The sequence below is a fragment of the Eulemur rufifrons genome, chromosome 29 (genome assembly GCF_041146395.1).
Source record: "Eulemur rufifrons isolate Redbay chromosome 29, OSU_ERuf_1, whole genome shotgun sequence".
Lineage (NCBI taxonomy): Eukaryota > Metazoa > Chordata > Mammalia > Primates > Lemuridae > Eulemur > Eulemur rufifrons.
The window spans coordinates 66,707,284-66,727,974 of record NC_091011.1 but is presented as its reverse complement, the minus strand read 5'-3'; the positions used below and the strand labels follow the sequence as shown (position 1 = coordinate 66,727,974).

At 40.8% G+C, this 20,691-nt stretch overlaps 1 protein-coding gene across 3 annotated transcripts in view; it reads left to right on the top strand.

The window, feature by feature from the left end:
* The window catches only part of DOCK4 (dedicator of cytokinesis 4), a 413,001-nt gene that overhangs the window by 295,378 nt on the left and 96,932 nt on the right, over positions 1 to 20,691 (top strand). For all 3 annotated transcript variants that reach the window (XM_069462529.1, XM_069462528.1, XM_069462526.1), the window contains exons 22-25: positions 1,046 to 1,216; positions 5,764 to 5,956; positions 18,162 to 18,289; positions 20,489 to 20,623. In XM_069462529.1, the coding sequence (XP_069318630.1) occupies positions 1,046 to 1,216; positions 5,764 to 5,956; positions 18,162 to 18,289; positions 20,489 to 20,623 (627 nt within the window). The remainder of the gene's footprint in view (positions 1 to 1,045; positions 1,217 to 5,763; positions 5,957 to 18,161; positions 18,290 to 20,488; positions 20,624 to 20,691) is intronic.

Below are 20,691 nucleotides of genomic sequence, written 5' to 3'. Positions count from 1 at the left end.
TGTTGATAGCAGACAGCGTGGTCTAACGAAGCTGTTGCATGCCGATGCTTAGGCTAATTGGTTTCCTCTACATAGACAGTAATTGGTGATGATGCATTACTGACATTCCAATTCAAAGATTTTAATCCGTTTATGGCTGCTCCAGAGCTGATGAAATTTGAAAGGGACTTTGCCAGGCTGGTCCACTGGAACCTGGTTGGGATCGAATCCTTGCTCCTCTGGACTCCAGAACACTTGAAGTGGAATCTAGGATTAGCAGGAAAGAGGGAAGGCTTATGAGAGGAGACTGCAGATGGGCAGTGAAGCTTAAGTTCCTGGCTATTACCTCTACCAACCTAACAGAGACCATCTGAGAACCACTGATGTTAAATTTTAAGAGCAAATAGGGTGGCTTAACAGGGATCATAACAAGGAAACCTGAGGTTTTACTGGGTCTCTTGGTTTAACACTGCCCACACCTCTGGTCCCTGTATGCTCAGTTGTCTATGGAAATGCTAATGCCTTACTTGCAAACTTCTTGAAAAATAATACAAATTGTCAAAGGGATTTTCCGGAAGCAGCCCTGGTAGTCTTCTGATTCCTATTGTTAAGTGCCGTCCCATTTGGTGTCAGTAGATAGAAATAGGTAATATATGTATTTTATAAAACAGCATTTTGTTAATTATGAGTTTATCATTTTTGTCTGATTGAAGGTAAAATGCTAAGTGGCAAGACTATCAACAAAGCAAAATTATTTTTGGAAAAACAGTTATCTCTTTCTTGACTAAATTAAAAAAAAAAATCTGAAAATCAAAAACATTGAGTGTTCATAACGCTCCAGAACTAGGAAGTATTTTTCAATTTTCTATACATCTCTCTCATGAGGGATAAGAGAAAAATGGCTCTTACCCCTACAAGTAAATACTGTTCAAAAATCTCACAGGGCCTTAATGTTTAAATCAATAATTTAAAAGTCTAATGCTATACAGTGGTTTTTATGTTGCATTGTTGTTAAATAAATATTCTTGGTCTTCTTTGAAAGTAACTTTCAAATTTCCCTTTTAAGGCACAAGAATACATTTTTAAGTATATAGTTCAGTCTCGAAGGCTGTTTTCCCTTGCCACGGGTGGGCAAAACGAAGAGGAATTCCGCTGCTGCATTCAGGAGCTCCTTATGTCGGTCCGTTTCTTCCTCTCACAAGAGAGCAAAGGGTCTAGAGCGCTATCTCAGTCACAGGTAATTTTTTTTTTTTTTTTTCATCTCTGCTGAATAGAAGAGAAATATGAGTGCCGTTTATTTATTTTTACACAGCAGCATAATTGAATGTTTCCTACATCAGAAATCCCTAGCTCCAGTTTGTATTTGTAACTTAACCAACTTTATGAGTAGAATTCTAAAAATCCCCCAGCTTCTGAGTGCCAGCCGGGCACGCTCCCCTCTCTGCCTGGAGAGTTGGTTGGTTTGGATCAGCCGCGTTCCCAGTTACCAGAATGCGTACTGCTGATCCATGTGCTGTCACCATCGGGCTCAGGGAAGGAATTTCTAGGATGCAGGGATGTCATCATAGCTCACAGCAACCTCAAACTCCTGGGCACAAGTGATCCTCCTGCCTCAGCTTCCCGAGTAGCTGGGACTGCAGGTGTGCACCACCATGCCTGGCTAATTTTTCTATTTTTAGTAGAGATGGGGGTCTCTCAAGCCATTTTCCCACCTCGGCCTCCCAGAGTGCTAGGATTATAGGTGTGAGCCACCGCGCCTAGCCATCTGTCAACTTCAGAATCATTGTATTGGACTCAGCTAAACTGCATGTTGTTTTGTTTTATTTAACTTGACCCTAACTATCCAGGGACTGATCTTACAAGATCAGTGCTGAGCTGCTGCCGCCAAATTCTATTACCGGGAGTAGCCCCACATGATTTTTAAGAACAAGATCCATCTACTTTCCAAATAGCATGGCCTTGAATATGTTCCATGAGATAATTCTGAATGTCATTCTCTATACTTTCTTAATTCTTTTTTGTATACTTTTAATTCTAATGACTTGATTAAAAAATCTGTTAGAAGGAGAAGCAGCCTCTTACCATACGTTGGAGACTAGAGATTTATACTCATTGAAGACTAGGACATAGAATGGGAGATTAGAAGACAAAACTAGATCTTTAGCCTTGTTGTTATAATTCGGTGCCATGCGACATTCGGAAAGCATAATATACAATGGCAAAACACCAGAAATGCACCAATACTCCAACAATAGTGCTGTACTTTTTTTGCTTGTTTAGGGGGCTGTTCTTGTGACTCTCTTCATTGCAGAGGTAGATTCATCTTCCTTCTGGACAAGGATACAATTCAGGCTTTTTAAATGTCATCTTGACCTTTGTAGTCAGCAATACGATCACTGCACTTCAGGAATTTGCCAGAGACCTCAATATCAAATTGCCCACTAGCCCAAACCCTACTCATAGCAGTTGATATTTGAAAAGGATAGTCCAACAGCCTAACCATGTATTGCATTACACCCGAGTTCACAGAAGTTTACTATTTTTATAAAAGGGATTTTTATAAAAGGGATTCAAAATTTGAGTTTCATCCTGAGATTTTTCTTTTTAACTTTTCTCAGTTACAGGGACAGAACTTTCCTAATTCATACCTGAAAATTATTTTCTTACTCACCAGAGTAACCTTAAGTCATGGTTTCTCACTTCCTAGGGATTCAAGAGATATTTCCCCCCTTTAAAGTTAGAGAACTATTTCTTTACCTTAGTTGTATTTCCAGTGAGTCCTAGCAGTTCCCCCAACTGGACTTGGCCACCCCCGTGGTACAGCAGGGTGGGGCACCTCAACTTCTCTCTCTTCACCGTGTTGACTTTCACTGCTCTCGGTCTCTAGATTCCATTCTGCAGTCAAGTTTGAGAAACAACTTAGCACCTTCAAAGACTCATACTTGATTTTTTTTGCCCCTAGCTTTTAATCAAGAGATAATGTATAAAATGTGTACATAAAGTTTTCAAATATCTTTGCAAACTGTACTGAGGTCATTCTCTATTATTTTGTACAGTATCCCTTATAAATTTTGATGTAGTATTTTTAATTTGATGCTAAGAAAAATTTATATAAAATGATGAAGTGTTTGATTTTCTTTATTAAGCAAGGAGAGCTTTGCCCCTCTATTTTTGGGAGAAAGGAGAATGCTACTCACCTCTTCCCATCCCAGGTTCCCTTTTGATCCTTTATCTCTCTTCAGAGAAGCTGAGAGTCACTAATTTGATTGATCCAGTGTTTTAGTTTTCTGTTGCTGCAAAACAAATGACCTTAAGCTTAATGGCTTTAAACAACACTCATTTGTTAGCTAGCAGTTCTATAGATCAGAGGCCCAGGTAGGCTTGGTTGGGTTCTTTGCTTGGGATCTCCTAAAGTCGAAATCAAAGTATCAGCTTTGATGTCTTATCTGGAAGGAGGCTCTGGAGAAAAATTTGCTTTCAAGATCTTTTATGCTATTGGAAGAAATACATTTCTTTGCATTTATAAGATTAAGGTTCCCTTTCCTTGGTGACTGTCAGCCAGGGTGGGGTTGGGGGGAGGGGGTGGGGGTGATGTACTCTCATCTTCTGTAGGCCACATGCATTTCTTGATATTTGGCTGTTCCATCTTCAAAGCCAGCACAGTAGGTCAAATCCTTCTCATCCGTTGAACCTCTGTGACTTCTCCTCCTGCTACCAGCCAGAGAAAATTGTGTTTTAAGGGCTCATGTGTTTAGGTGAGGCCCACTTGGATAATCTCCATATTTTAAGGTAATCACCGAAACAACACCAGGAGACAGAAGTCGTGGATGTCATCTTAGAATTCTGCCTACCACATCCAAAGCCAGGGATATCCATTGGTCTGAGTTTTATTATTAGGCTGCCTTGCGGATAGAAACCCAGTTTCCTTGCTCCATTTTGCTTTGTTTCCATGTGGGCTACAACTCAGGGCAAATCCTGTCTCCTGGAGGCAGAGCAGCCATCCCAGCAGTCCTTCAGTTTGAATCAATGGCCGGCTATCCATGCTGGTTGCTAATGACGCTGTCCTTGGTAGCCCTGTCCTAGGAGGACTGAGGGCTAACTCAGCTAGGGTAGCAGTAGCTCTTGGTTTTCCATTCCATGGACAGACCCACACCCCAGGATCCCCAGGTGAAGAGGAAATGACAGGAGTAGAGGCTCAAGACCCTGCTGCAAAATCCTAATAATTACCTTTCCTTATTTGTCTTGGCTATCAGGAAGGTCAAAACTAAATTGTATCTTTATTTTTACTTGCAGTAAAAACACTTAGCTTGCCCTGGTACAACTGTCTTTCTGCCCTCATCACAAGGTCCTTGTGCTTTTATCCTTTTTAGTAGTCCTGTTCAATATGTATCTTACACTGAAGGCACATTCACATAGATTTTTAAAGTCAAGAGGTATAGATAAAGAAATAATGGATAAATTAAGGGGTACCTGGGGAAAATCAATTTAGTTGACTTCAGTAATCAAAAAGTTGGGTTCATTTTATTTTATTTTTTTTTAGTTTAACTTAGATCTGTATGACTCAGCTCTTTGCAGAGTGAAATAAAGGTTACATAAATAGTCTTTAACAGAGAATATCAAGTTATTAATTTTAAATACATTCCAGTAAATCAGTAATTTTTAAGAATCAAAGAGCATAATTGTTGATTACAGTACCTTAAGCATTTCGATGGCCCTGGCATCAAATGCAAATCTTGACTCTTCTCGATAATTTTGCTGCTGCTATTTAAATAAATACTAAAATCCTTGAATTTGAATTTGATTCTGTGTTTGAATCATCAGCACGTGTAGATGCAACCTACTTTCCAATGGTGTCAGATCTCATCAGTAAGCCAGCCAGCACTTGGATCTTAGCATATTAAAAACAAGTGCCTCCTCGGGTATAGTTGAGGCTAAGTCAATACTTCCTTCCATTGCCCTCCTTCTATGAAATTTCAAAAGGCTGAGTTTATTTGTTTTGATGTACAATCCTAGCCCAATTTTTTAAAGTATGGTCCTTGGGATTTGATGTTAGCATCTTTTTTCCCCATAAAAAATGATTCTCAGGTCTTTTTCTTTACATAAAAAGTATTATTCTTAGTCTGTACACACCATCTTTGGTTTAAAATAAATCTTGAAGCAACCCAGGGGGTTGTTCTAATGATCTTTTCATTTTACACGTGATGAAACTAAAGCCTAAATGATGAAACTAAAGGGTGCTAAAATAACTCTCCAAGGTCATAGAGTTGATTAGAAGCAAAGCTAGTACTATATATAACCTAGATCTTCCGATGCTCTGTCCTGTGTTTTTTCTTAAATCATAAATTGAGTGCTTTAGGGAATTAATGAGTTTGGTTTTTTAGAGATAAATAAGATTTAAATGAGCATTTCAGAAAGCCCCTTCAAAAGGTAATGAAATATAAATGACAACTATCCAGGTCTGGGTTGAGTATTCTTGCTGTTGAATCATGGTGCATTTTGCTGATTCTGTGGGTTTTTTGCCAATCCTCTTGCTAATGTCAGTGATTTTCCAGAATTTCCCAGTTTTTATTATGTTGTTCCTTTGTACCTTTCAAAAACTTGTCCTATTCTTCTGCACTTTTTTTTTTAAATTTTGTCCTTTTAGCTTTAGGTAACAGAAACATTTTACATTCATTTTCATACCATTCAAAAATACTTGTCACAGTCCTTAAACTCACTGACATTGTACAGCTTATTGGTCATGGCATATCTGGAAGTTGATTTAAATTTCTCCTTCTTTTTAAGGCTGTGTTTCTGAGTTCTTTCCCAGCCGTGTACTCAGAACTGTTGAAGCTCTTTGATGTCCGGGAAGTGGCCAACCTGGTACAGGACACTCTGGGCAGTCTGCCGACCATCATGCACGTGGACGACTCCCTGCAGGCCATTAAACTGCAGTGCATCGGCAAAACTGTGGAAAGCCAGCTTTATACCAACCCAGGTAGGGCAGCGAGTCTCTTGGGTGAAAGAGTGTCTCTAGAAAGCCATCATTTACCTCTCGTAGTCATTAGTCAGCAGAAGCAATGGAAAACAAAAAATTAAAAAGGACATTCTCAAAAGCATTGTTTATTTGGATGGTAAATTTACTTAGTAGTCAAATATAAAAATATGGCTATTAAAACTTTATTTCTAGAAAGAGTGAAAACTAATGATTAGATTTTTGATTCTAATCACAGCTAGTTGTAGTGTGGAATGTGCTTTTTTCCTTATTCTAGATCTCTTTCTTTTTAATGTTCGATAAAACGTAACATTTCCCTTCAGAGATTCTTACTTAAATGATCCTTTTTTGTTTGTCTCTTTTGTGTTTAAAAGTTTTCCATCGATTTGTGTTCTGAAAGTGTATGGAAGTTTTAGTGTACTGTCATTTTTTATTTCATCCCAACAGCAAGTGATCAGTTACTTAAATTGAGTTGGTCATCGATTCTGTTATTAAATTCCATTGCCTCTTGTTATCTTCTGTTTTTTTCCTGAAGAAAATAATAGACTCAGTACCAACTTCATTTTAAAGTTCATTTTGATAAGTTTCCATAAGCCTCTCCAAGTAAAAAACTTGTTAAAATAAGACTCTATTAAGAATTATTTTTCCATATGAATACTTATGTGTGTATATAATTTCCTTTGCAATTAGGTTTTAAATACAGTAAACAATTTTTTTTTACATTATTTTATTATAAAGCATTTTAAACATACAGATGCGAACAGAGCATAGTGTGGGTAAATGATTAACAAATTTTAACGTTATCATATATTTACTTTAGATATTTTATTAAGAAATTCATCGTAGGTACACTCAGGGTCCTCCTGTGCATATTCTCATGTCCTTCATGGAAATTTCCACTGTCAGAGATTATGGATTATTTCCTATCCCTTTGTTTTATAGTTATGAAAATATATGATTTTCATCTTTCAAATTTTTTTCATCTTTTTGTCCTTAAGTGATATCATTACATTGTATGTCATTCTCTAGAGTGCTTTTTTGATTAATATTACACTTTTATATTTTTTCATGCTACTAGATATAGCTGTAGTTCATTCTTTTTTTACTTTTGTATAATATTCCACTGAACAAACATATCATAGTTAATTCATTTTTTCTCCTATTGACAGACTTATGGTATGTTTCTGGGTTTTTTTTTTTTTCTTTTTTAAATAAATAATGCTTCAATCAGTGTCAAGGAAAATTCAACCTTCTGATTTCTCCCAGTAGAAGCATGACTTCATCCTGGAGAAAAGATATTTCTTGTGGTGGTTTTCACACTGTGCTGCTCAGAGCCCTGGGGGTTCTGTTGCTGTGACGGGGGACTCCCTCCAGGTTTGGGAACAGGCAGAGTAGAAGGGAGGGAAGTCCTGACCAGGGACCTCAGTTTAACTCAAGCACCAGCTCTGCTTGCACCAAACTAAGAAAAGTTCATTCCTGCCTCAAAGGAATTGGTGATTTCTGCCGTATTTCTCCCACACTCTCCAGATAATTCTTTGTTAGGTTAAAGTCTTACCAAAGAGCAACACAGGTAATCAAAGCTGTTTTCAAATGGAAGAAAATTGTTTTGGGGAATGGTGTTCATTGCATGCCTCTCAGAGATGTGCCGTCTGTGGCCCTAGTTCCGTGTTGGTCCGTGACGCTCCACAGGCAGCAGAAATCAGGACTAGAGAGATACAGAAAGAGAAGCTGCTGCAATCCAGGCGCAAGAATATTGGGTCCTTGTGGTAGCTGATGAAAATGGTTATTAAGGTAACAGGTGGAACGACTCATGAGACCCAGGAAATGTAGACCCTGCAGGGTCTGCGCCAGTGCCCTGGAAGAGCGGCTTGGGGCCAATATTGGGAAGCTGGTGAATGTGACACGATGGCATGGAGGAGAAAGAGGAGGAGAAACCCTGCCTGCCCATGTTGTGTGGGATGCTACCGTGGAGGAGTCATGGAGAGGCAGGATCAGCTCACGATCGACAGGACACTGAGAAGCACATGCAGATGTTCGTAAGAGGAAAGGCTTCTGTCACTGCCCCAGCAGGATGCGGCTTGGCCTGGTGTTTACTGACTCATCATGGAAGAAAACAGAGCCTGTCATGAATAAACGGCCTATCTTCATGGAAAAAAACAGGAAGTGTCCCTGTGAGCCTTCCAAGGCTCAAAGTACCCTCTGTTTTAATCATACGGGACTACACGATAGTGTTAGGGAACCTGTAAAGTGTTTCTAGTGACTTTGAAGTTTTAAGTCAGAAACTGGGAATTTAGGGGATTGACGAGCACATCTGTGCTGTCCAGCTGGAAGAGGAGATGTTGGAAGGAAAATAAGAGGCGCAGTACAAATGGCAGGTCCCAAACAGTGTCAAAGGAGAGGATGTGATACCTTGGGTTGTGGTTAAGAGGGAGTGGGACCCCTGCATGGGCGTGGTACTTCTCGCAAAAATAGGCAGATTCTAACTGGAGGGGGAAGAGGTGGAGGGATAATATGAAACTGTGTAATTAAAGAACCACAGTAAGAGGTCTCAGCAGTCGTCCACTTAGAATAACAGGTAAAGGGTTCAGTCAGACACTTTTCACCTCTCCTTAGGAAACAAAACAAAACCAAACCCATATTTCTTACAGTGGGCAAAGATTTTTTTTAAGGGAGTTTGCAATTGGATGCCCCAGTTTCTATCACATTTCCCCAGAAGTAACTATATCCAGATGACAAGGAATGGGGAAAAAAAATTACTATAAACATAAATAAATAGCATCACTAAAATATGGTGAAATAAGACTCATGTTTTAGATATAGTTATAATGTAGTCATTTCCCATTGTTGCTGTAACAGCACCTACAAACTTGTGCCTTAAAACAACGTAAACTTATCGTACAGTTCTGTAGAGCAGAAGTCCACAATGGTTCTCACTGGGCCAAAATAAAGATGTTAGCAGAGCTGCATTCCTTTTTGGAGGGTCAAGGCAACAGTTCCTTTTCTAGCCTTTGACAGCTTTCAGAGGCCACCCACATCCCTTGTCTTCTGGCCCCCTCCTCCTCCTTCAAAACCAGCATTGCAGCATCTTCAAGTCTGTCTCTGACTCTCATTCTTTTGTCTCTTTCACTTATAAGGACCCCTGTGTTTACATTGTGCCCACCTGGATAATCCAGGAAAACCTCCCCATCTTAAGATCCTTAACTTAATCACATCTGCAGAATCTTTTCTGCCATGACATGGTCACAGGTTCCGGGAATCAGGGCATGGATATGCTTGTCGGGGACCATTATTCCAACTATCACATGTGCAAAAGAAACAGATTCAAAAGCAGTGTGATGGCTTAGCACCATATCAGAAGGTGAAAAACACTCAGAAATCTAAGATTTTTATTTATTTATTGGAAATAACTGAAACACAGAAGTGCTACAGTTGTGTGAATGTACGTACCCTGACCAGTTGGAGGTTACAAATGACACTTTGCTAATTGAAGTTGTAGATTTGAAATGGAAATAAAATGAAGTAGGGGTCAGGGCATTATGATGCATCAGTGAGATACGTATTCAGCTAAAGACAAAGCACTTAATTCTTAACCTGCCTTTATGACAGTTCTTTTTCTCTGAACATAGAATGTGACAAAGACAATAGCTATGCTGAGTTTATTTCTGATCAGCAAAGAATCTGAGTAGATTAATATTCAATGTTTAAATCATCTGGGGTCCAGGCAGACCTAGTTAAAGCTTTAAAAATTGACAGCTCATTTTTTCCTTCCTTCCCCAAATTTTATTCTTATTTCCTGAAGGCCAGGCATAGAAGGGTCTAGATAATTTTGGAGAAAATAGCTTTGGTGATGGCAAAGAAAAAAGAAGTGGATTTGATGCATAGAGGTTGGGGAGGAAGGAGAAGTGTAGAGGTTGGCAGCAGAGAGGGGTGGTTTAGGGGATGGTGATGAGAGGTCAGAGAGGGAGTCTCCCAGACTGAAAGGTCAGATCCTACTAGAGCTGTGGGTTTTGCAATTGCTTTACATTTTCCTCTATTGCTTAGCAATTGGTGATTTGTTTGGCAGAGGTCTGCAGTCATTGCTGAGCTATTTTGTTACTAAGAAAAAGTCATATATGTTTCTACTTAGGAATAATTGAGCAGCTTATCAGGCAAAACCCAGCTCAGATAATAGAGGTAAGTGCAAAGCCCTAAATGTGCTCAGCATGCACGGTTGGTGAGAACTTACTTTTGCCTACAAACTAAAAAATCCATTATTTTAGGGTAGAGATTTCTTAAGAAAGCAATCAAATGTAACTTTTTTTCTTTTGGGCACAAACTATCCAGTCCCCATTAACAATTTTGTGGATTTCATACAAGGCTACAATAAAAAATAAAGTGAAAGAGGGAATAAGGTAGACTATTACACTATTTTCAAAGTATATTCTAGGAATTAATGCTCCCCTCACCCATATTTTAGGTCATAATATAAAGAAAAGGTATTTAATAGGTTTATCTTTTCATTTGACAACTTCAAAAATAAAATCTTACTAATCTTACTACAGTTGATAGGTGCCTAGTAGCTTCTATTTCTTAGAACTGTAGTTAAAGTACAGTTTAATATTGACTTTTATTGCATTGGAAGTGATTAAGTTTCTTTCACAGTCACGGTGGCTTATACCTGTAATCCCAATCACTTTGAGAGGCTGAGGCAGGAGGATCACTTGAGGTCAGGAGTTTGAGACCAGCCTGGGCAACATAGCAAGATCCTGTCTGTACAAAAAAAAAAAATTATAAATAGGATAAATCAATTTCACACTTTAAACCCATTTGTTTAGAACTTTCTGCTAAGCCAGGGCTTGCAAAGTGGTCGAGACGCCTTATAAGGACTAGAGTTGCATGAAAAAGGGCTTCTCTTTTCTCTAGAAGCAGAGCAATAATGCAGGACCATTGGAAAAAGTATGCAGAACTTAGATTATCTTAAAGTAGATTTTGTGTTCATTATCCAATATAAAATATTATTTTTAAAAACTACCTGGAACCTCAAGAAAGTCTTTGGTTAAAAATCATTAGTGTTCTGCCCTCTTCGGTGTAGATCTCCCCCCCCCGCCCCGGTCTTCCTCCCCCTTACCTGTGTCCTCCTCCCTTCCCCAGGCTTTTCCAAAGGGAAACAGCTCAGGGCTGAACCCCGTTGTAGGTGTTCTCCACCATCAGGAGCTTCACAGTAGTTTAGTTTCTGTTCTCAGATTTTACAAAAGATTTGGCTACATGCTGATTTGGGGTTTTGGTTTTTTAAAGGTATATATCAGCTATAACCATGTTTAAATGCAAATTTTTAATGAAGTCCTTAGCTGTTTCTTTGGAAAATCATTTCTACATCTTTCCGTAGATGGGACAAAAATTAAAAATTAAGAGTTTTACGTAACACCTCACCCTGAACATAGAAATGGAGATGAAAAATATGTCTCCCTGAAATCATAGTTGACCTAGATTTGAACTGTGTTTTTTTTTTTTTTTTTTTTGAAAATAGCTGTAAACTCACACATTGTGGGCTACTCAGGACTCAATTTCAACTTTGATCTCTTACCGCACTTCTCAACTTTTCCATGCTGATTGGCAGCAGCAAGCACATTGGGGGGAAAGGGTGAAACCTGTGTCTTTCATTTCTCACACATCACTCATCCACATTTGCACAGATCTGCAGGGGGTGGGGAGGAAGGAGGAGGCAGGATGGGTGCCACAGGCAACTTCTGTGGTTTGCACGGTGGTGGGAATCGCTGCCTTCTAGTGCGCAGGGCAAGCGCCAGCAGGTGGAGTCGTTGTAAACTGAACTGTGATCATGTGTGCCTCCTGCTCTCTTCCCGCTTAAGCTCTGTTAAAATCTGAAGCCAGAAATGCCAGGCTTTCTTCCAGTTGCCTCTGCTGTCCAGCAGAACTCATGATGAAGCTCATTCATTCATTCAACAAATATTTATTATAGGCAGACCCCCATGTATTATATTAGAAATATGTTAGAAATATTATAGCAAATTAAACAGATGCAGGCTCTGCCTTCTGTCTGCTTACAGTCTAGCTCAAAGGCAGACGTTGAACGAGTAATCATGATAAAATGTGGCAGCATTTGTGATAGGGGAAGTTTATGGGGTGTCACGTAGCAGGGAGATCTGAACAAATATTGGGGTGCACTCCGCCTCCTTAACCTCGGCCAGCACTGTCCTTGTGCTGACACAACTCTCACGTCTGTATTTCTAGGCCGGGTCTCTCCTAGCTCCACACCTGAGTATCCAGCTGTCCTCTCAGCATCTCTACGTGGATGTCTCACAGGCTCCTTCCACTCAGCATGTCAAGTTTTGTCTCTCTCAGCATACTCCTCCCCGTCTTAGTACATGGCAGCCCCATCCACCTGGAAACCGCGGGCTGGTTCCTTCTCCCTTTCGCCCTCTCCACCCATCACCAGGACTCCTCGTGTGCCTCCATAGCATCCCTCACACCTGGCCCTTCTCCCCGCAGCCCCACCACCTCGCCAGGCTGCTGCACCTGTCTGAGCTGCCTCAGTCCTTTCTACACTTGTTTCTCACATCTCCTTTGCCTTGTCCATCCATCCGTGTAGCCAAAGTTACCTTTAGAAACACACCAGATGACGTCACTCCCAGCTTCTCACAATCGCTTCTATTCTGTTTGGGGACTTGCTCCAGAAAAGATCTTCCAGGGCCTGTGATGTGGCCCTGCCCACCTGCTTCATCCTGTCTCCACTTCTCTCTCTCTGGAACCACTTTTCCAGCTGCTCCTGAACCCAGTGAATCCATCTGTCATGGTTCAGGCTCTCTCATTTTGTCAAGAAATCTCCTTTCTGCCCCACCCACCCGCCCCATTATCACTCTCAGAGTACACTGTGTTTTGCTCTTTGGATCACCCACTGCAACCACAGCTAGATAAAGAATTGGGTATTTATTTGTTTAATGTCTGTCTACCTCCCTCACCCGAGAAAGGAAAGCCCACAGGGCAGGGACTTCATTTACCTTGATCACGATCATATCTCCAGCTTCCATAGCAGTGCCTGGTGCATAGCAGGTGCTTGATAGATGTTCTGTGAAGACTATGTACTGAATCATGGGCTAGGGATCAGGGCATAGCAGCAGGAATGAATAAATAATATGTATTTTAAAAAATGAAAATCATATTGGAAAAGCAACTTTTAAGCTAAAGATGAACATGAGTGTGACAACAGAACAGGGCAGGGAGTGGGAGTAGGAGTCCCAATCCAGGAGAGGGCACAGCTGACCAAAGTAAGAATTGCACAGAACATCCATCCAACTTTAGGAAGGATGCCTGAGGCGGAGGAGTCCAGGGTAGGATTGAAGCCAGGGGGTGAGATCAGTAAGCCACACGCCCAGATCATCCTTAGCCTTCCACTGTCGTCGTCCTTTGTGATCTTGATGTGTGCATGAGAATGCAGCCCCCTGAATCTTCAGTCCTTTCCTCTCCCAGTGCTTGTCGTCTGTATTCCAGTGTCTGAAAGGCTTGTTCGCAGGTTTTGTGGCTGTCTGTGACCGTGGCAGTCCAATCCCTGGTGGCTCTGATCACAGCAGCCCGACCCAGCTCTGGTGTCAGGCTGTCTGCATTCAGCAGCTCTGCTACGTGCGAAGCTGTGCCGCAGCACGTCCCCCTGCCCCGCTGTCAACAGTCTCCCCTCCAGAGGCTGCCGTGCCGCAGCTGCTTTGGTCCCACTCATGTCCAGCCCATGCTGGAGCCCAGTGTGTGGAAGGTGACTGGCGACCCTTGTGTGCCACCATGGGACTCACAGACTTCCCTCCTTTGTGGACAGATGTTGGCTTCAAGGATTCTCGTCCAAGGCTTGTGATAGAGGAGGCAAAGGTGTGCCTTTCCTCAAAATTAACCTAAAGGAGGACATCTACCAGCTTTTCTTAGCTGCCTTCCCCCTTCCTAGTCCCATGCCCATTGGGAATTAATAACGGGAGCTGGCTATATCCACTCGTGTGCACAGACAAAGGAAAAAGTCATGGAGAGTCATTCCTTTATACACTCAAGGAGACATACGACACGGTGAGCCTTATCTGAGATATGTGATATGAATGTATGGACATGTTCAAGGCCAGAATCTATAGGGCAGACTCTATCATTAAGTATATGGAAAGTTAGTGTGTGTTCAACCCAGGTGGGGATATTGTTTTTTTTTTTGCGTTTTTAGGAGGGCTTGCTTGATGGGTCCAGGTGTTTTCTTTTAAAGGTAATAATTTGCATTTCAACCAGTCAGCTTGTTTGGCATTTACGCGCCAATTCCATCATTTGCACTGGCTGACATTGCCCTGGTAATGGAGAAAAGGCAAATCTGCAGGCTAGACCGTCACATATTTCTTTTTATACATGCCACACACGAAGTATTTGTCTACCTTACTTACTTTTTTTGCACTAGATATTTTCCTAACAGTTGGCTGCAAATTGAATTTTTAGAAATCAAATCTCACTAGCTGCAGGAGCATATCAGATAAGCTTTATCTTCCTGTCTAATTAAACATTACTAGGCAGTGACTCCTGGCACTTAAGTTTTCAGGGTTTTTTTCCTGGTTCTTTTTGTCAAGTAATTGATTTGTAAATAAGTATTTAAGTTCCCTGGTGAGGCTTACTGTTTAAAGAAGGCCTGCAATGGATTATTTCACAAGTTGGGATTTTAATATTCTGTATTTGTTTTCTTAAAGCATAGAATGCCTTATTTGCCTTATTTCGTTTGTTTTGATGGTAAACCTAAGGTCAGACCTCCTTGTGTTGGTAGCCCAGTGGCAGGCATCAAAAGAAACATTAGACTCCAAACCTAACTCCTAAAAGAAATCAAGAAGACAATAAAAAAAAAAAATCAGGAATACAGTGATAAGGGCACTTTCCCAGTTGTGGATGCTTTGTTTGCATTCCTTATGATTTTTATTAGGATACAGAATCACTCTTACTGATGGATATAGGAAGAAGTTGAAAGAGGAAGAGAAGAGAATAATCAACACTTAAAGAGCACTCACTGTGTTCCAGGTGGCTTTTAAGAATCATATGATTCTTAAACTAGTCCCAGGAGGAGGTGCTGTTGCTGTCCCCATTTTACAGATGAAAAGACAAAGTCTAGAATTTGATCAAACTGGAATTCTAATTTATGCAGTCTGATCCTTGGGTCCATGTATAGAAAGAAGGCCATCAAATAGGGACCTCGAACAGAGTCAGTGGTGCAAGTCAAGTAGAATTCTTAATTTTGATGAAGTATAATTTATCACTTATCTTCTTTGATAGTTTGTGCTTTTTGTTTAAGAAATCTCTATGTAATGTGGGGTCACTAGAATTTTCTCCTATGTTTTCTTCCAGAACTTTTATACTTTTAGCCTTTGCATTTAGGTCTATGAGCCATCCCAAGTTAATTTTTGCAGTTGGTGTGAAGTAAGGGGAGGGGTTCATTTTTTTTTTTTAATATGTGAGTATCCAATTGTCCTAGCAACATTGGTTGAAAAAATAATCATTTCTCCATTGAACTGCCTTGGAACCTGTTAAAAATTATTCAGTGACGATGTTGAAGATGGGGAAGGCAGACTTTACTCAAGGTGAGGGTTGTGGTGATAGCTGTAGGGACCACTGCAATGGGATTTTGCAGTGGGGGAGAAAGATTGGGTTAAACTCCAAATACAGCATGGACAAGTGGGAATTTATAGCCAAGAAACAGGGTGGGGCTAGGTGGATAGGAAATCACTAAGAGGAAACATCAGGGGTAAGGGAGATTCAGGTTACACTGACCTACCAGGATTCTTGCTGAAGGCAGGCCAAGGTGATCAGACATCACCTGGGGGATGGTGGAGGCTGAGGAACCCAATCAGATGTCAACGGTGATCAAACATCGGCTTTATATATTGCTAGAATAGATTTGCTAAAGTTTTGAAAAGGGTCTGTGTATCTGTGGCTAGTAAAGGAATTTTTTAAAAAGGTATAACCTCACAGGTTTAAGAAAATGGAAGAAAAGGTGCGACAAAAGATAGCAATTTTTACAACGACGAGTGGCAGTTGACTCGGTGGACAAGAGAAGGCTGAGACATGGGAATGGTGGGTGTGGTATTAGAGTTCAGCCAAGGGGCAGGCTAATTTATACCACAGAACCTCAGGCAGGTGCCAGAAAGGACCTGGAATTGAAAATATGAGGCATCTCTGAAGATTAAGGGTGCTATGCTTATGAAAATTGGTTTGGAATTATATTAAATTATAAGGAATAGTTAGCACCCTGCCCTGTGCCAATCCCCTCCTTTATTTTGTCAAAAAATTGCACGTTTACTCTCTAGGGAAAGTGAATGAGATATGGTGCAGATTCACGCATGTCAGACACAGCTAAATTTGGGGATGAGGCTTCATTCTATAAACCAGACCTTACAATTAAACAAAGAGAACCTTGGTGGCCACTTTCTTTCTTTTTTTCAAATCACTTAAATATGGGTTCATGACCCCCAGAGAGGAGAGTGGCAGATTCCTCACTAGAGAAACTGACCAGCCCAAGAGAAAACATCTCAGATACTTAACCATGAGAGGGTCCCTTGATGGAATATCTGGGTGCCTCCGTCCTGCAGTGATGCCCATCTGAGATACTGAACTATGGGGGTTCTCCGATAGAATAGCTGGGTATCTCCCATCCTGCAGCGATACTTCCCCAGTCAACGAGCTTGCCGAGGCACACAGAGGTTTTGTTATTTTTTTTCCCAGTTAGTATCTTAGTGCTTCACTTGTAAACATGAATGGACAATGAAAGGTCACCGGATACTGGAGGGAAAAACTCTAATGTGAAAGGAAGAAGATAAAATGAAGAAACAGCAAAAAGTAACTTGAAAGAAAAAGATAATTCAGGGCACAAAAAAATTGTCTCTTATTTCCCCAGAAAGAGAAGAATATCCGTGTGAAACAAGAATGTTAAGCTTTGAAAAGAGAACATTCAGGCTGGATATGGTGGCTCACACCTGTAATCCCAGCACTTTGGGAGGCTGAGAGTGGAGGATCACTTGAGGCCAGGAGTTCGAGAACAGCCTGAGCAACATAGTGAGATCACATCTCTCAAAGAAAAAAAAAAAATTAGCCAGGCATTGTGGCATGCGCCTGTAGTCTCACCTAGTCAGGAAGCTGAGGTGAGAGGATTGCTTGAGCCCAGGACTTCAAGTCTGCAGTGAACTATGATGATGCCATTGCACTCTAGCCCAGGCAACAGAGTGTGACACTGTCTCAAAAAATAAATAAATAAATAAAAAGTAAAAAAATGACATTCAGAAAAATAAACAGGAATGTCTACGTTATAAAAATGCAAGACCTGTTGTTTGAAATTAAAAATTTCAAGGTGGCAGCCACAGAACATTACACCAAGCCTGGGGCCCGTCTGAGCACAGGGACCTGTGTAACTGCACAGGTTGCATAGATAATACAATTGAATAGAAGGATTGGAAGATTAAGTACAGAAATCACCCAGAAAGTTGGACACAAAGGTGGAAAAAAATTCGAGATTTGTGATGTAAATGCAACTGAAGTTCCGGACAGAGGACAGAAAAAATAGAAGGAAGGAAATAATCCTAGAAATAATTCAAGGCAGGTTCCCAGAACTGAAGGGCGTGCGTTCATAGGTTGAAAGGGTCAAGGCAAGGCACATAATTATAAAATGTAGAATTACCAAGGATAAAGATAATTTCCCAAAATCTTTCAGAGAGAGAAAAAATAAAAAACAAAGCAAAAATCCATTTATATACAAAGGGTTGGAAATCAGAGTGGCAGCAAAACCATAATGTTGATTTAGCCAGAAATTGTGATATAACTGTTTTGAAAGGCTTGGGGAGGAAAGAAGGGGGTAAAAAAAACAAAAACAAAACTAAGTCTTCATCTATCATAGTAGGAAGTCAGTAGATGGTCTGTCTCAATGAAAACTCAGGAAATTACAAAGGAAGCCTGCAATTTAGAAACTGATGCTCAATTACAGTTTTAGAAAGCAGTTGAAAAGAAAAAGATACCTATTTCAACTAAAGGAGTCAGAGGCCACTTGAAATCATGGGTCAGGGAAAGGAATTACTGTTTTTCAATATAAACCTCGTAGAATCAGTACTTTTGTAACTACATGTGTTAATAATTTAATGATTAAAACTGGATTAAAAAGTAGATAACGATTTGCCCGATGTGTGCGTGGGACTCCGGCAGATGTGACACTAATGACTCTCCTCTCCAGATTCCCGGTACATCCTCCTGCCTGTCGTGTTACATCACCTCCACATCCACTTGCAAGAGCAGAAGGACCTGATCATGTGCGCACGTATCCTTAGCAACGTATTTTGTCTCATCAAGAAAAACAGCTCGGTAAGTAAATACAGGTCATAGTATATAGTTCCCATCAAATGGCTTCTGGAAATAAAATTGTAAATGTCTACAAAGAAACCATCCTAAAGAGGAACCCTCTGAGCCTCTCACTTTTATTTCCAGCTGGGCTGGACTTTTTACTTCTCCTTGGAAGGAATTTCTTTGACCTTGTGGGGTTACTGTAACCCTGAATAACCTAGGTTCCCTAAACTTGCATTTCAAGGAAGAACTGAATACCGAGTGAGAAAAATTAGAAATCTCAAAGCCTCCCACATGTGTCTTTAATCTTGATATGATGAATGCTCTGTGGCAAGAATAAATTACTGCTTGCAAAGTGAAGTCGTTTTTGGCCCATTCTGTGAAAGGCTGCATCATGATGCTCAGAACTTGGCCATGGCCCTTGGGCTGGGTCCCGTGGAAATCCCAGAAGCACAGGATAGCACCAGGAAATCAGGGGTATCTTGCAGTACAACCATTACTCAGCCCCAACAGTGATCTCCAAATTGTTATGGCTTTGGGGATTCCTGTCCGTGTGCCTGACTCTTGATGCAATGCAATAGCACTGGAGAGTGGAATGCAAAATGAGAAAAATCGCATGCTTACTTATAAACGGGACAACTCAAAGTCTATTCGTGTTCATGGCTCCAGGGTCTGATGTGAAATCCAAAATCCACATATGGAGAATGTCCTGTTGCAATTGGGTCAATCTGTGACTATCAATTAAGCATTATGCTCATAGGTAACAGGCTTTACCAAGCAGTTTGGCAATGACTGCTGAGACTCCCATTTCTCTGCTTCGCTGTTGCCCCTGTGCTACGGTTTCCATTTTGTCACTCTTAGCTATGGTCAGCTTCTGAAGGTCAGTGAACTGGGATGAGACCCCAGTGGAGATGTTGGAGAAAAGGCCCCAGAAGCATGGAATCGAGTTGGCACTGAGAGGAAAAGGCTGGAAGCTCTGCATCTAACAGTGGAGTGAGAGGAACTTGCACAGAAAGGGACAGTTGACTTTTACCCACTCTGTGATCCAGGCCAGGGCTGATCTGGAGCTGGATAGAACAGTGGTAAGAGAGCGAAGGTACTAGTTCAACTTTAAAATTGCCTCTATACAATTCATTAAAGAATAGTCGTGCCATGCCTAGGATATTTTTCCAAATTATAATTGCTGAGAGTAAAAAATAAGATAGATAGTCCACTACACAAAACTGAAAACATATCAGCAATAGTGGAGGAAATTTCTTTTTATTTCTTCTTGTCTGTTTCAATTTGGAAGTTGCAATCAATTTTTGGACTTAGCTAATAAGGAATTCAGAGCAGAAGCCAATTCACTAGGGGAGAAACATTGGTAGTTTTCTCACAAGCATAAGAAAATTTATCATAAAATTCTAGCCAAAGGCTCTTTCAAACTCATACTTCCTTAAAAGGATTCTTTGCAAAGAGCAATCTCCTTGGTTTGAAGCATTTGTATGTAGTTTTGTTTTGGGCAGGCATAATAAGAACCCAAATTCACTGCATACATACAGTCAGTGCAGAACAATGTGGGTTTCTCTCTCCAGTCCTGGGGCTTGGATAGTATAAGCTTTGCTTCAGGAAAGCAGTCCCTACATGGATACTGACCTTAGGTCCACTCTAGCTAAGGGTATTTGCCTAGGCTGAACTCCATTTCCTAATATTTATGTGCAGGGATCTTTAAAAAACCATTTTTATAGGAATAGCCATTTGCAGTTAAAATAGAGTTTTGGAAAATGATCAATGCAACTCTAGTGATGAGAAGAGTAATGTAAGCACAATCTGGAACCCAGGATTTATGGACTTTAAGAACCAGGACAAATTTTTAGTGAGGAATCAGGCCCAGAGAGGCAAACTGACTTGCCCAACGTCCCATGCCCCGTTAGGCTCATAGCTGGTGTCCTGAATGAGTCTGTGGTGCCTTCCATGACATCACCCACCTTTTTATTTCTATCTCAGGTATCCATTGCACAGCCAAGTTGTATACTTTTGGGTTAGCCATTAACTTCTTCATTCCTTTGTTTTCTGTAAAAGGTCATTCACTTAGGTGAGGTCCAGGTCTCTCAGGTTCTCGAGTCCTGTGACTCTTTGATTCTATATTTGGAAATGAGCTTTTTCCCCTTTTCCGTTAAAGAGAGATTAATATGCATATTAAGCCCCAATTTCCTGAACACATTATTTTTTTCCCTTAAGGAAAAATCTGTGTTGGAGGAAATAGACGTGATAGTGGCCAGCCTGCTGGACATCCTGCTGAGGACCATATTGGAGATCACCAGCCGCCCTCAGCCGTCCAGCTCAGCAATGCGGCTCCAATTCCAGGATGTCACGGTAAGATCATGGAACAGATGGCACACGGAGCAAAGCGTCAGTCACTTTGCGGGTGGCCGGCCGTAATA